Source organism: Mobula birostris, chromosome 7, assembly GCF_030028105.1.
Source record: "Mobula birostris isolate sMobBir1 chromosome 7, sMobBir1.hap1, whole genome shotgun sequence".
In the NCBI taxonomy this organism is placed as follows: domain Eukaryota; kingdom Metazoa; phylum Chordata; class Chondrichthyes; order Myliobatiformes; family Myliobatidae; genus Mobula; species Mobula birostris.
In genome coordinates this window covers 131,260,472-131,272,789 of record NC_092376.1, presented here as the reverse complement: position 1 = coordinate 131,272,789, position 12,318 = coordinate 131,260,472, and the positions used below count along the sequence as shown (strand labels likewise).

Genomic DNA, 12,318 nt, shown 5'->3' with positions numbered 1-12,318 from the left:
TTTTGCACATTTTTTAATAATCTATTCAATATGTGTAACTCACTTGTTTATCTATTATTATGTTTTATTTTATTTATTATTACTTTTTTTACTGTCTCTGCTAGATTATGTATTGCATTGAACTGCTGCTACTAAGTTAACAAATTTCACGTCACTTGCCGGTGATAATAAAACTGATACTGACTCTGATTCTGAATTAATGAACCTAACCCCACAGTGGAATCAATGGCATTGCTTTTCATGACAAAAGCTCAATTTTAAACAAATTTAAGCTATCCAGATTATTACACCGGTTTTTAAGAGAGTGAAAATAAAATCAAGGCATGGTAAGCAATTTTGCTGTTTATTTATCAAGAAGATTGTCATTGCATTTGCAAAAATGCGGTTTTCATTCTCGTGTTGAAATGTGTAAATCAGCAACGTCCTGGTTTACGTATACGAATGTTGGCCTTTCGTTGCCTGAAGAAGAATTAAGAATATTTATTGTGAGCTAGTGATTATTGAATTTTTTGTTAACTTTGATTACTGGCAAAGTAGACTAACAGCTGAGCTCAAGGTTCTTTGATTACAAATTAGAACTTGAGAACATGTCTAAAGTTAGATAAACTTGGTATAAATTGAAAATGGCAGAACTTCAACATGAACATCTGAAACATGTTGATATATTCACACAAATAAGGCAATCATAAAGCTTTTATTCACTATCACATCCTTGGAATGTTTAAGTTCATCTGTATTTCTCCATCCACTAACTAAAGCATCATAATTAATTCAGCATTTAATTGTTAATATTCTTCGGACGATGATAAATTAACTGATCTTAATTGTACTCTACACTTTCAGATCCATAGTGGCCAATACACATTATCATTCATCGACCTGTAGTAGCAAATACATTTTAGTTTTCTGGGTATTCCCATCGAATTAGTGGTCATGAGTTCTCTCGGACCTTCTGGAACATCAGTGTTATAATTATGTTTCTGTGTACTTTCAGAATACAAATTATAAAGTGGAATTATTATTCTAGTAGAGCATAGCAGATCTGTAACCAATCTCCATCTGTGTGCCTCAGTTACATATTCCATATTATACTTCCTTGTCAACAAGCGGAATGGCTCAGTCTCAAATATCGATACCCTGTTTTTTACTGAGCAATGGGACACTGCTGGCATTTTCCTCAGTGACCAATGAAGAATTCAGAATGGTTAGAAATATGTGCAGTCACAGAAGTCCTGGATTCCTGCAAGGAGATCACTGCAGCTGCTAAAGTGTACTCTAATACTGGAGGTGTTCCACAGAAGAGTTCTAACTTCCTCCAGTTCCCCAGCAATTGCACTGCAGAATCTACCCACTGAGCCCTGCTGCTCTTTCACCTTCATTAATTCAAATGCAGAGGAACAGCTGTGAGTTAAGTTTCTGGTCATCTTTTGAATTAATTGCAGTATTTTTAAGACTCTTTTGGCATTTTAAAACACCTTCTAACGGTAATAATTAAAACAACAGTTTTAATAGCTTTTAAATGTTTGTGAATATGTCATTAAAAAATTTGACAGTTTGATGAGGCAGGGAGCATGGTTTAGTAGCTTTCAGATAATTTCTATGGGTGGGATACTTCCCCATGGTGCCACTTACAACCAAAAGACCATCTGCATCACTGAGCCTCAGGTAAAAATCTGTTCTAAGTAAGTGCAGACCAGTGCAAAAAATCTGCTGGAGGAACTCAGTGAGTCAGGCTGCATCTGTGGAGGCAGAAGGGTAGTCTAGGTTTTATGTTATTGTCAGGTAATATCAGACTAAATTTTTGGCAGACAAAAAATATCGAGACAATTCTAAACTTTGGCAAGGTTTCTAAAAGGTCAGTAGGTCTGAAAAACATTCTGAGCCAATGTAACTCAGATTCATAATATTCTAAACTGTTAATATGGTTGGAAATTACATTCACCATTTCTCAGAATTTTTCAGATACATTCTGCCAGTCTTATTCCTTTATGATATATGAATCTTTAAATTAGATTTGTTTTATTGGTAATACTTCCAATATGAAAATAGTTTACTGATATAAAATTCAATAATTTTGTTTCCTAACTTATTGAGAGATTTTTAAATTTTCTGTTTGATTTATAGCATGCCTACACATGGCAAAATATTGTTTGTAACTCATTTATATAATTTGTGTTATTATAAGAGATCCCACCATTATTTTTACAAATAGACTGTGCAATAGATTCAGGTGATCGATCTTTACTACTCATCTACCTCATCAAAAGAGAGAATGAATTTACTTACTTGATCTCCATGCACAGCACACACTCATTTGAGTAGGTTTTACCATCTGTGCCACAGAGTGGAGCATAATTCCTTGGACATGCTGGAAAAATATACTTATCACAGGCCGGCTGTAAAGAATTAAAAATGTCACATCTCAATAATAGGAAACAAATTCTGGGAAAATTCTTTTAACTGTCATACGGGAAATCAAATAATCTTACTTGTTCCATTTCGTCATCAGTCTGACTACATATGGCCATACCTGAAAATACAGTAATTTTATTGTAACTGATGGATTAACTAAATTGATTTTGCAGCCAACATCTTTACGTGAAATGTAATGCAAGGCAATAACTCAAGATAATACATTAAAACATGCTGGAAACTGAAAGTGGTCTTTTGAAATCTAAGATGAAAGATTTATCAAAAATAATATCCAAGTATGTTAATTTAAAAACATTTCTTTTGTAACCATCATCTTGAGTCGCCACATAAGTTAATTCAACAAAGAAAATAGAAACAGAAACCTACAGCACAATACAGGCCCTTTGGCCCAAAAAGTTGTGCCAAACATGTCTCTACCTTAGAAATTACTAGGCTTACCCATAGACCTCTATCTTTCTAAGCTCCATGCACCTATTCAAAAGTCTCTTAAAAGACCCTGTCGTGTCTTCCTCCACCACCGTTGCCGGCAGCCCATTCCATGCACTCACCACTCTCTGAGGAAAACTTACCCCTGACATCTCCTCTGTACCTATTCCCCAGCACCTTAAACCTGTGTCCTCTTGTGGCAACCATTTCAGCCCTGAGAAAAAGCCTCTGACTGTCCACATGATCAATGCCTCTCATCATCTTATACACATCTATCAGGTCACCCCTCATCCTCCGTCGCTCCAAGGAGAAAATGCCGAGTTCACTCAACCTGTTTTCAGAAGGCATGCTCCCCAATCCAGGCAACATCCTTGTAAGTCTCCTCTGCACCCTTTCTATGGCTTCCACATCCTTCCTGTAGTTAGGCGACCAGAACTGAGCACAGTACTCCAAGTGGGGTCCGACCAGGGTCTTCTATAGCTGCAACATTACCTCTCGGCTCCTAAATTCAATTCCACGATTGATGAAGGCCAATACACCGTACACCGTCTTAACCACAGAGTCAACCTGCGCAGCTGCTTTGTGCGTCCTATGGACTCGGATCCCAAGGTCCCTCTGATCCTCCACACTGCCAAGAGTCTTACCATTAATACTATATTATGCCATCATATTTGACATACCAAAGTGAACCACCTCACACTTATCTGGATTGAACTCCATATGCCACTCCTCAGCCCAGTTTTAAATCCTATCAATGTCCAGCTGTAACCTCTGACAGCCCTCCACACTATCCACAGCACCCCCAACATTTGTGTCATCAGCAAACTTACTAGCCCATCCCTCCACTTCCTCATCCAGGTCATTTATAAAAATCACGAAGAGTAAGGGTCCCAGAACAGATTCCTGAGGCACAACAGTAGTCACTGACCTCCATGCAGAATATGACCCATCTACAAGCACTCTTTGCCTTCTGTGGGCAAGCCAGTTCTGGAACCACAAAACAATGTACCCTTGGATCCCATGCCTCTTCAGTTTCTGAGTAAGCCTTGCATGGGGTACCTTATCAAATGCCTTGCTGAAATCCATATACACTACATCTACGGCTCTACCTTCATCAATGTGTTTAGTCACATCCTCAAAAAATTCAATCAGGCTCGTAAGGCATGACCTGCCCTTGACAAAGTCATGCTAGCTAGTCATATTATACCTCTCCAAATGTTCATAAATGCTGCCTCTCAGATTCTTCTCCAACAACTTACCAACCACTGAAGTAAGACTCACTGGTCTATCATTTCCTGGGCTATCTCTACTCCCTTTCTTGAATAAAGGAACAACATCCACCAACCTCCAATCCTCTGGAACCTCTCCTGTCCATTGATGATTCAAAGATCATCACCAGAGGCTCAGCAATCTCCTCCCTCACCACCCACAGTAGCCTGGGGTACATCTCATCTGGTCCCAGCAACTTATCCAACTTGATGCTTTCCAAAAGCTCCAGCACATCCTCTTTCCTAATATCTACATGCTCAAGCTTTACAGTCTGCTGCAAGTCATCACTACAATCACCAAGATCATTTTCCACAGTGAATATTGCAGTAAAGTATTCATTAAGTACCTCTACTATTTCCTCCGGTTCCATACACACTTTCCCACTGTCACACTTGATCGGTCCTATTCTTTCACGTCTTATCCTCTTGCTCTTCACGTAGAATGGCTTGGGGTTTTCCTTCATCCTTCCCGCCAAGGCCTTCTCATGGCCCCTTCTGGCTCTCCAAATTTCCTTTTTAGACTTCTTCCTGTTGGCCTTATAATCTAGATCTCTAACATTACCTAGATCTCTGAACCTTCTGTAAGCTTTTCTGCTTGACTAGATTTATTACAGCCTTTGTACACAATGGTTCCTGTACCTTACCATAACTTCCCCGTCTCATTGGAACATACCTATGCAGAACTCCACAGAAATATCCCCTGAACATTTGCCACATTTCTTCCATACTTTTCCCTGAGAACCTTTGTTCCCAATTTAAGCTTCCAATTTCCTGCCTGGTAGCCTCATAATTCCCCTTACTCCAATTAAACCTTTTCTAACGTGTCTGTTCCTATCCCTCTCCAATGCTATTGTAAATTATGATCCCTATCTCCAAAATGCTCTCCCACTGAGAGATCTGACACCTGACCAGGTTCATTTCCCAATACCAAATCAAGTACAGTCTCTCCTCTTGTAGGCTTATCTACCGAAATACTGTAAATATGTATTGCAAATTAAAAGACAATAATTGAAGGTCCGTATGAAATATTTAAACAAGCAAAGTGCTATTTTATTTCCAATAAATCCATACTGTAAACCTGTACTGTGTATAAAGTAACTCCCAGTGAACTGAATTCAGAAATGTGCACAACTTTTCAAAGGTCAGAACCTAATGGGGTAATCTAAGAAATTTACTTTGTCAGTAATTCACTATAAATCAATCCTTGCAGAGGGATGGATTTAGGAGCTATATATATATCTATTTTCAATCAACTGGGCTGGCTACTTAAGTTAATTAGAAATGCCAGTTTACTTTTATTCCATATGCAGATATTATTAATGTCAAAGTAATATGTTACTGAAATTGAAAACTGGTAGTTGTACGTTATAAAACAATGGCTTTTAAAAACTTACCAATCATTTTGAATATTGTGGTGAAATGCACCAATTTCTAAGTGATTGTACTCACCAGCAAAAGTGAAAATCACAAGGGTTGCAATGAGAAAATATTTTGTTTTCTTCATTTTGAAGTCTCTTGCTTTGCTTCGGACCACTCGGTATCAGCAGTATTTATATCTTTGCATGACCCCTAGTTACCATGTTTGTGACATCACTAGGTACATATCAAAGCATAATCCATTACATTATGTGCACCTGCATTAGTTATATGCTTGTTTCCTGATGTTGCAAATCACTTTCAAAGATTTACTTTCAACTTGTTAACCTTCCAAGTAAGTTTGTTTATCTGACGGGTATTAAGTAAGTTTTTCATAATCTACCTCAGCTTATCAGGAATTTTTTACTAAGTGTTGGTTTATGTTATAACTAACAAAAATGCTGGACAATGATTTTTCAATGTCATTAATTATTCACTTCAGCAATATATCAACATATGACCAATATTTGTTCATTCCTTTAATATTTAATCGTAGTTTAAAATATCAATACAGTATTGTATTTGAGTAAGCAAATGTTATTCATCCCTTTATCTAAATTTAGCCTCAAATATTGTTTTATGTATTTACTAAAGTGCATGTCATTCATAAGATCAGAATTTATTTATTTATCTACTGTGCAGAATTGCCTTGCTATGCTGTGTCTTGCCTATCTTTAATAAGTTCCCACATAAGAAGGTAATTACAAAATTAGAGCAATATGGGATTGGTTGTAATACCTCCATGTGGATCAGCAGTTGGTTGACAGGCAGGAATAAGTTGCTCTTTTGTTATGTGGCAACTGATGACTCATGAAGTACAGCATAGGTCAGTTCTATGGCCTTAATATGTACAATGTTAATCAATGATTTAGATGAGGGAACTGAAAATAATCCTTAAAGCTTAATGATTACATAAAACTAGATAGGGCTTTGAGGAGGTCATTGAGGATAAAGTAGACAAATTGAGTAAGTGGGCAAGTTGAGACACTAAGTCATCCATAGCGGAAGGAAATATTGTGGCAGAATAAAGGTAGAATATTCTTCAGATGACATTGTACTGGGTAAGGTTAACATATAAAGGAACCCGGATGTCCTTATATACCTGTCACCAAAAGCCAACATGGAGAAAACAGTTTAGGATACAACTGGTATGCTGGACTTTGATACCAAGAAAGGGAGAAATTTCATCATTCAGAGAGTGGCAAACTTGTAGAATTCTGTTCCGAAAAAACCTGTGGCCGCCACATTTCTGAATAGATTCAAGGAAATAGATACATTCAATACAAAATTCATCAAAAGTAGGAATAAGCTATTAATGTGGAATATCGGCCATGAGCACTTTATCAAAGAATGAAGCAATTAATTTCTGTTACTCAAATATATTTTCAAAGGGATATATAGTTTAAAATCTCTCCATTGTCCTTTTATGAGTTCCTTGATTCCAGAGTGCTGTTGGAGGAGGGTGAGGGAAATTTTTACCTTACTATCTGCTTTCAAGTAAGTCAAATAATTGATTGCACCAGATTGATTGCTATATGAAAACGTTAATCACATAATCATTCGCTTCAATTAGGGACTGAGCATTCTGCCAAAGAAATCTGCAATTAATTTTCCTGCACCAAAGTAACAGGGTAGTTATTATCAAAGCCAATGATAGATGATGTGGAGACCATAGCAATCACTTGAACAAATCTTGCAGGTGTTCGTATTTTTTGAAATTCCCATGAACACATCACCGGTGGTAAATTATTTGCTACATTTTTCAAATACTGTGTAAGCAGTAGTTAATTTACAGAGTAAAGTTTCAAATATCTTTTGTGCTATTTTAAAGATTTACTGAGATTATGGGACTGAACAGTGCAATTTTTCATCTGTTGATACATAATTGTTTCTGATGCAAATAACCATGGAACGAGGGATATCTGTTAAATGAGTATGTCTCAATTTATTCAATAAATATACTGAGATCTAAAGGTGCAAGATTATCTTCAACAGGTAGCTCCACACCTTTAAGAATGAACCAAAATCTACAAAGTTGCCAATGAAAATTCAAGTTTAAGATGCCCAGAAAAGGTATTCGTTTCTCCCAGGATATTCTTTTTGGCGAGCCGTAATGGCAGAGGAGATGCAAGAGACTTCAGATGCTGTAATCTGGAACATCAATACCTCTAGTAAAGAAAGTCAGCAGGTTGAGCAGCATCTGAGGGAAGTTTAGTGACAGCAGAGGATTGTTATTCTTCCTGGACTTGGAAATAGGCGACTATTACCAGACTAGAAACTTCATTCTGAGGCAGGTGCTGTGCCATACCACCCTCAGCTGGCACAATTACTGAAGTGCTTTGACAGCTCATCCTTTAATGTAGCTGTAAATAATTAATGATAATTCAATAAAGCTTATTTAATGGCCTGAGTTGGCCGTTTAATTGTCTGAACTTCCATGTAAAAATCACAAACTAGTTGGTGGTCAAGTACTGGTTCTTCTGGGTAACTGCATCTAGAGTCCAGTATACAGCTTTGGTCTCCTTATTTCAGAAAGAAGATAATGCATTGAAAGCAGATCTGAGAAGGATTACTGGATTACTACATGGAATGGTGTGGTTACTTTTGAGGAAAGATTCACAGACATGGCCTGTATCCACAGGAGTTTAGACAACTGAGAGAACTTGATTGAAACATGAGGGTCTGAGAGTTTTGACGTGGTGGAGATAAAGAGGGTGGGTCCTCACGTGAGATGATCTCGAATTAGGAACTAAAATTAAAATAAGGGATCACCATTTAAGGTAATGATGAGACTTTTTATCTCTCAGGGGTTGTCTTGTGGTGGGGGGGGTTGGGGGTTGGTGGATACTTATAAAGAAGAGGTTCACAGATCTTTGATAAATAAAGAGGTTATCATGCAGAGGTGTGAATGCAGAGTTGAGGTTATAATCAGATTACTCATGAATGTATTAAATAATGTTAGGGGACTGAGCAGTTTGCTCTTGATCCTAATTCGTGAGTCTTCCTGCTTCAGTAAGGATTACTTTCACCATGGTTAGCTAAAAGAGTACAGACAACACAAGCTTTGGATTCAAATCCATTAATCAAGCATATATAAATAGTGTGCAATCTGAGTTTTTTAAATTAATTATAAAGATATTTCTGTAGAATTTAAGTTGTTAATTGATGCCATTTCTGATTGTTAGCTGGCAAGTGAGATCATGAGTTTGAAGACAAAGATCTGAAAATATTTAGTAGTAAATGATGTTTAGTACAGAATTATTACCAGTGCCTTTGCTACTCCACCCCAATTGTCACTTTGTTCAGAAATGACCCAAGTGCAGAGTGGGAGAGTGAAGCAGGTCGATAGTTCACAGACTTTAGTGGGAACAGAGTTAGAGGAAAAAGAAAACAATAAGCACTAGGCCAAACAGGGCTGTTAACTAAAACTCTCAAATGGAAAATGAAGCCAACACTGAAGCTAAAAGGAACAACTGAATATAAAACGAATACTGCTAGGCTTCAGAGTCAGTTGACTCAACAGTCCAATTTCTCAGGCGAGGCCGAACGCAAGCGGGCAGCGAAACATTGCTGTGCTTTGTTCAAGACAAAGCACTATGACAAAAAGAATGAAGTTAAATACCATCACAATGAAATAATAATTAGCTGACACGTGTATTTTCACGAGTGCAATTGCTGTATCTGCTGTGCTGCCAAATCTGTGGTTGTGACACCAATGAGGAAATTCAAAATTGATGGTAGAAAGTTTACAAGGCTGACTATAGTCTCTTAATCTGATATATCAGAATTTGAAAGAAAAGTCAATTATAACAAACGATCTGGTGTGCAGTCTGGGTAACTAAAAGGCTCAATCGTAGGTGGGCTGCAGAGGTTTTGCCGTTCAATCCCTCCGCTAAGCTTACATCCAGATGGGCATCTCAGGACCCCAGAAAGGAAAGCCATCAGGAATACTACCAAGGCAGCAGAGAGAGCCTCAAGATGGCTGTGGATCAGGAGAGGTGATCTATGGCAGAATGCTACTCAGACACAAGTCAAGGCTTCAGCAAGCCCGGCTGGGTCACACAGACGAGGGTGTCTGATGTTGAAAGACCTGAAACACCCTGTGACCCAGGTTACATCAGTGATGTTGTGTCTGAATGCATCCCACGATGTATCATTCTATCACTAAAACATAGCCTTCCATTGTCGGGTTCTTTTCTTCAGCCTCTCATTGGACATATTTAGGTTAAGAGAACAATAATTTTTCCCTGATTTCACGTAGACCAAAGATTCCCACAGAAAATGAAACAATCTCAAAGGCGGAGGTGTGTAGTTAATCTGAGGGAACAATGTAGAAAAACTTTCACATGAAATAAAGACTTACTTTATGATTGGTAAGCGAGGGAGAATATGGTTGATAGACTGTTACTTGAGGCTCATGGAATGCATTTCTTTTTGGTCCAGGGTCACAATGATCACACAGTGGCGGCAGAATTCCAAACTCCCCATTCGTTTGAGTACAAAAGTCCATTTATTATAATGGAAATTTAATTAGTAATGATTTGCAATATGATGCAGAAATATAAATTAACAAGACACATAGTTATTTCATCGCAATGGGAAAGAAGTCAATAGAAAGAAATGAGAAACTTCAACTATTAACTAATTTAAAAAATAATCGGTATTATTCTTTCTGATGTACCAAGTGCATAACTTACTTTCCATTATGTACAAACTAATAAACCACTTATTAATAGCCAACCGGTTTCACCAAATTTCAGTGGATATTCTTGTAATTTCTTGTTGATCTACTAAAATTTTAAGATCTGGGAGCAGTTTTCATTCCTAACTGTTTCATCTTCAGTTTTGGGAAGGAAAACACAGGATGAAGATTCTCTTTTTCTTTTTTTTCCACATATTTTAGAGAATGATTAATCCTGAACTAGCTGCATTGGTTAAATGGGTAAATATTATTGATTTTTTTTCCTGCATTCTTCCAAATGAACAATGGTTCCCCAGAAAAAAGACAACCTTCTTGTACATACATTTTCCACAATTCTTTGACCAAATTTATGGTAGAGGACCAGAATTCTCTCTGCAATTCATTTCTGAAGGGCAAGTAAAGAGAACGTTCAGAATTTATTTTGATGTTTTCCTTTGTCTCAAACATAGCTACAATACAGTATCATTTGTAATTAAATGGTGCAGTGTGCTATAATGATGGTATACAATATTCTGCACAACAGAGTAGAAGATAATTCCACTTCAGTTTAAATATGAGGAAAGACTCTTTTAGAAAAATGCAGATACAATGAGATAGGAAGATGCCTAGAATTTGAGTGTTCTTGGTCTTGGCAGAGAGAAGATGATAATTTAATAACTGTAGCTAATCTGTCAGAAGGAAATTGCGGGGGGAGGGAGATAGATGAGAACAGATGAAAGAGGGAACAATTATGTGAAGTTACTATGAAATACAGGATACTGTTGTTGCCAGAAATCAGACATAAAAGTAAATGCTGGAAATGCCCCCAAAAGAGAGCATATGAGCAGGGGGGAAAATAGAGTTAATATTACATGTTTATAGAAAATTATGTGGGGTATAGATAGGGTAAGTGCAAGTAGGCTTTTTCCACTGAGGTTGGTTGGGACAACAACCAAAGGTCACGGGTTAAGTGTGAAAGGTGAATAGCTTAAGGGGAACATGAGGGAAAAATTCTTCACTCACAGAGATATCAGAGTGTGGAATGAGCTGTCAGTGCAAGTGGTGGATATGATTTTGATTTCAACATTTAAGAGAAGTTTGGTTGGGTACATGGATAGTAGGGGTACAGAGTATTATGGTCCCAGTGCAGGTTGATGGGAGTAGACAGTTTGAATGGCTTGGCATGGACTAGATGGGCCAAAGGGCCTGCTTCTGTGCTGTACTAATCCATGACTCCATGATGACTTCACAACAGATCTTCAGGTGGCTATTCTGCCCCAGTGAACTCTTCTGCACAAATGATAACTTCTGAATCTATCTTAATGTTATTGACTAGCATGGCTGATATATACAATTTAAATATTCATATTTTGAATACCATCCTATATATAACTCTCAGAAGCTACATGTGATAAATTGTTGCCTTGATATCCAACTGCAGCATTCTAAATACTCTGGGGATGTCATGTGCAAATATGTATATAATTAGTAGTGGCACAACAGCTGAATCTCTTCTTTTCTTGCAGTTGCAAAGTTTATGATGACTTACATTCAGAGATTACAATGCCATTAGAAGATGCCATATGACTGATAACATTGATAAAATTTATTGTATTTGCACTGTATCTTCGTAGAACAATCAAACAAATTTAAATCAGATTTAAATAACCAATCCTCTTCTACATACTGTTTGCCAAGAACAAAAGTGAATAATATCAGAAGCTAGAACTTTTTGGCTGTTCTGTAATGGTCCCAGTGCAAGGAACTGCAGCTGTGAATTTTTAGTGGTATGACTCTCACATGTACTATGATTTGTAGGAAAAAAACAAGGTGACTTTTTAAATTTAATTAGTCACCTGAAATGCAACTTTCTCTCTAGAGATGTCAAAAGACATTAAGTCATTTAAACCTTTCTACTAAAACTGTGAGACCAACTTCTCTTTATCATTTACAATTGTCCACCTGCCCAGCACTACCAAAGCAATCAGTGGCTGTCCCTTGATCTTTGGCATATCTAAATGCAGCTTCTTCTTTCTCCTGTTCTCAATGTGGTTCCATTCTGATCATCATTAGCACTTTTAAATTCTGATGACA

The 12,318-nt window shown here is 37.3% G+C and overlaps 1 protein-coding gene across 1 annotated transcript; it reads right to left on the bottom strand.

The window, feature by feature from the left end:
* Positions 1-367: 367 nt before the first annotated feature.
* Positions 368-5,652, bottom strand: LOC140200820 (trypsin inhibitor ClTI-1-like). The gene is made up of 4 exons (XM_072264439.1): positions 5,577-5,652; positions 2,490-2,530; positions 2,287-2,396; positions 368-459 (listed from the first exon to the last, which is right to left on the bottom strand). The coding sequence occupies exons 1-4, from the start codon at positions 5,629-5,631 to the stop codon at positions 414-416; spliced, it is 252 nt and encodes an 83-aa protein (XP_072120540.1). The 5' UTR covers positions 5,632-5,652; the 3' UTR covers positions 368-413.
* Between the last annotated feature and the right edge of the window lie 6,666 nt (positions 5,653-12,318).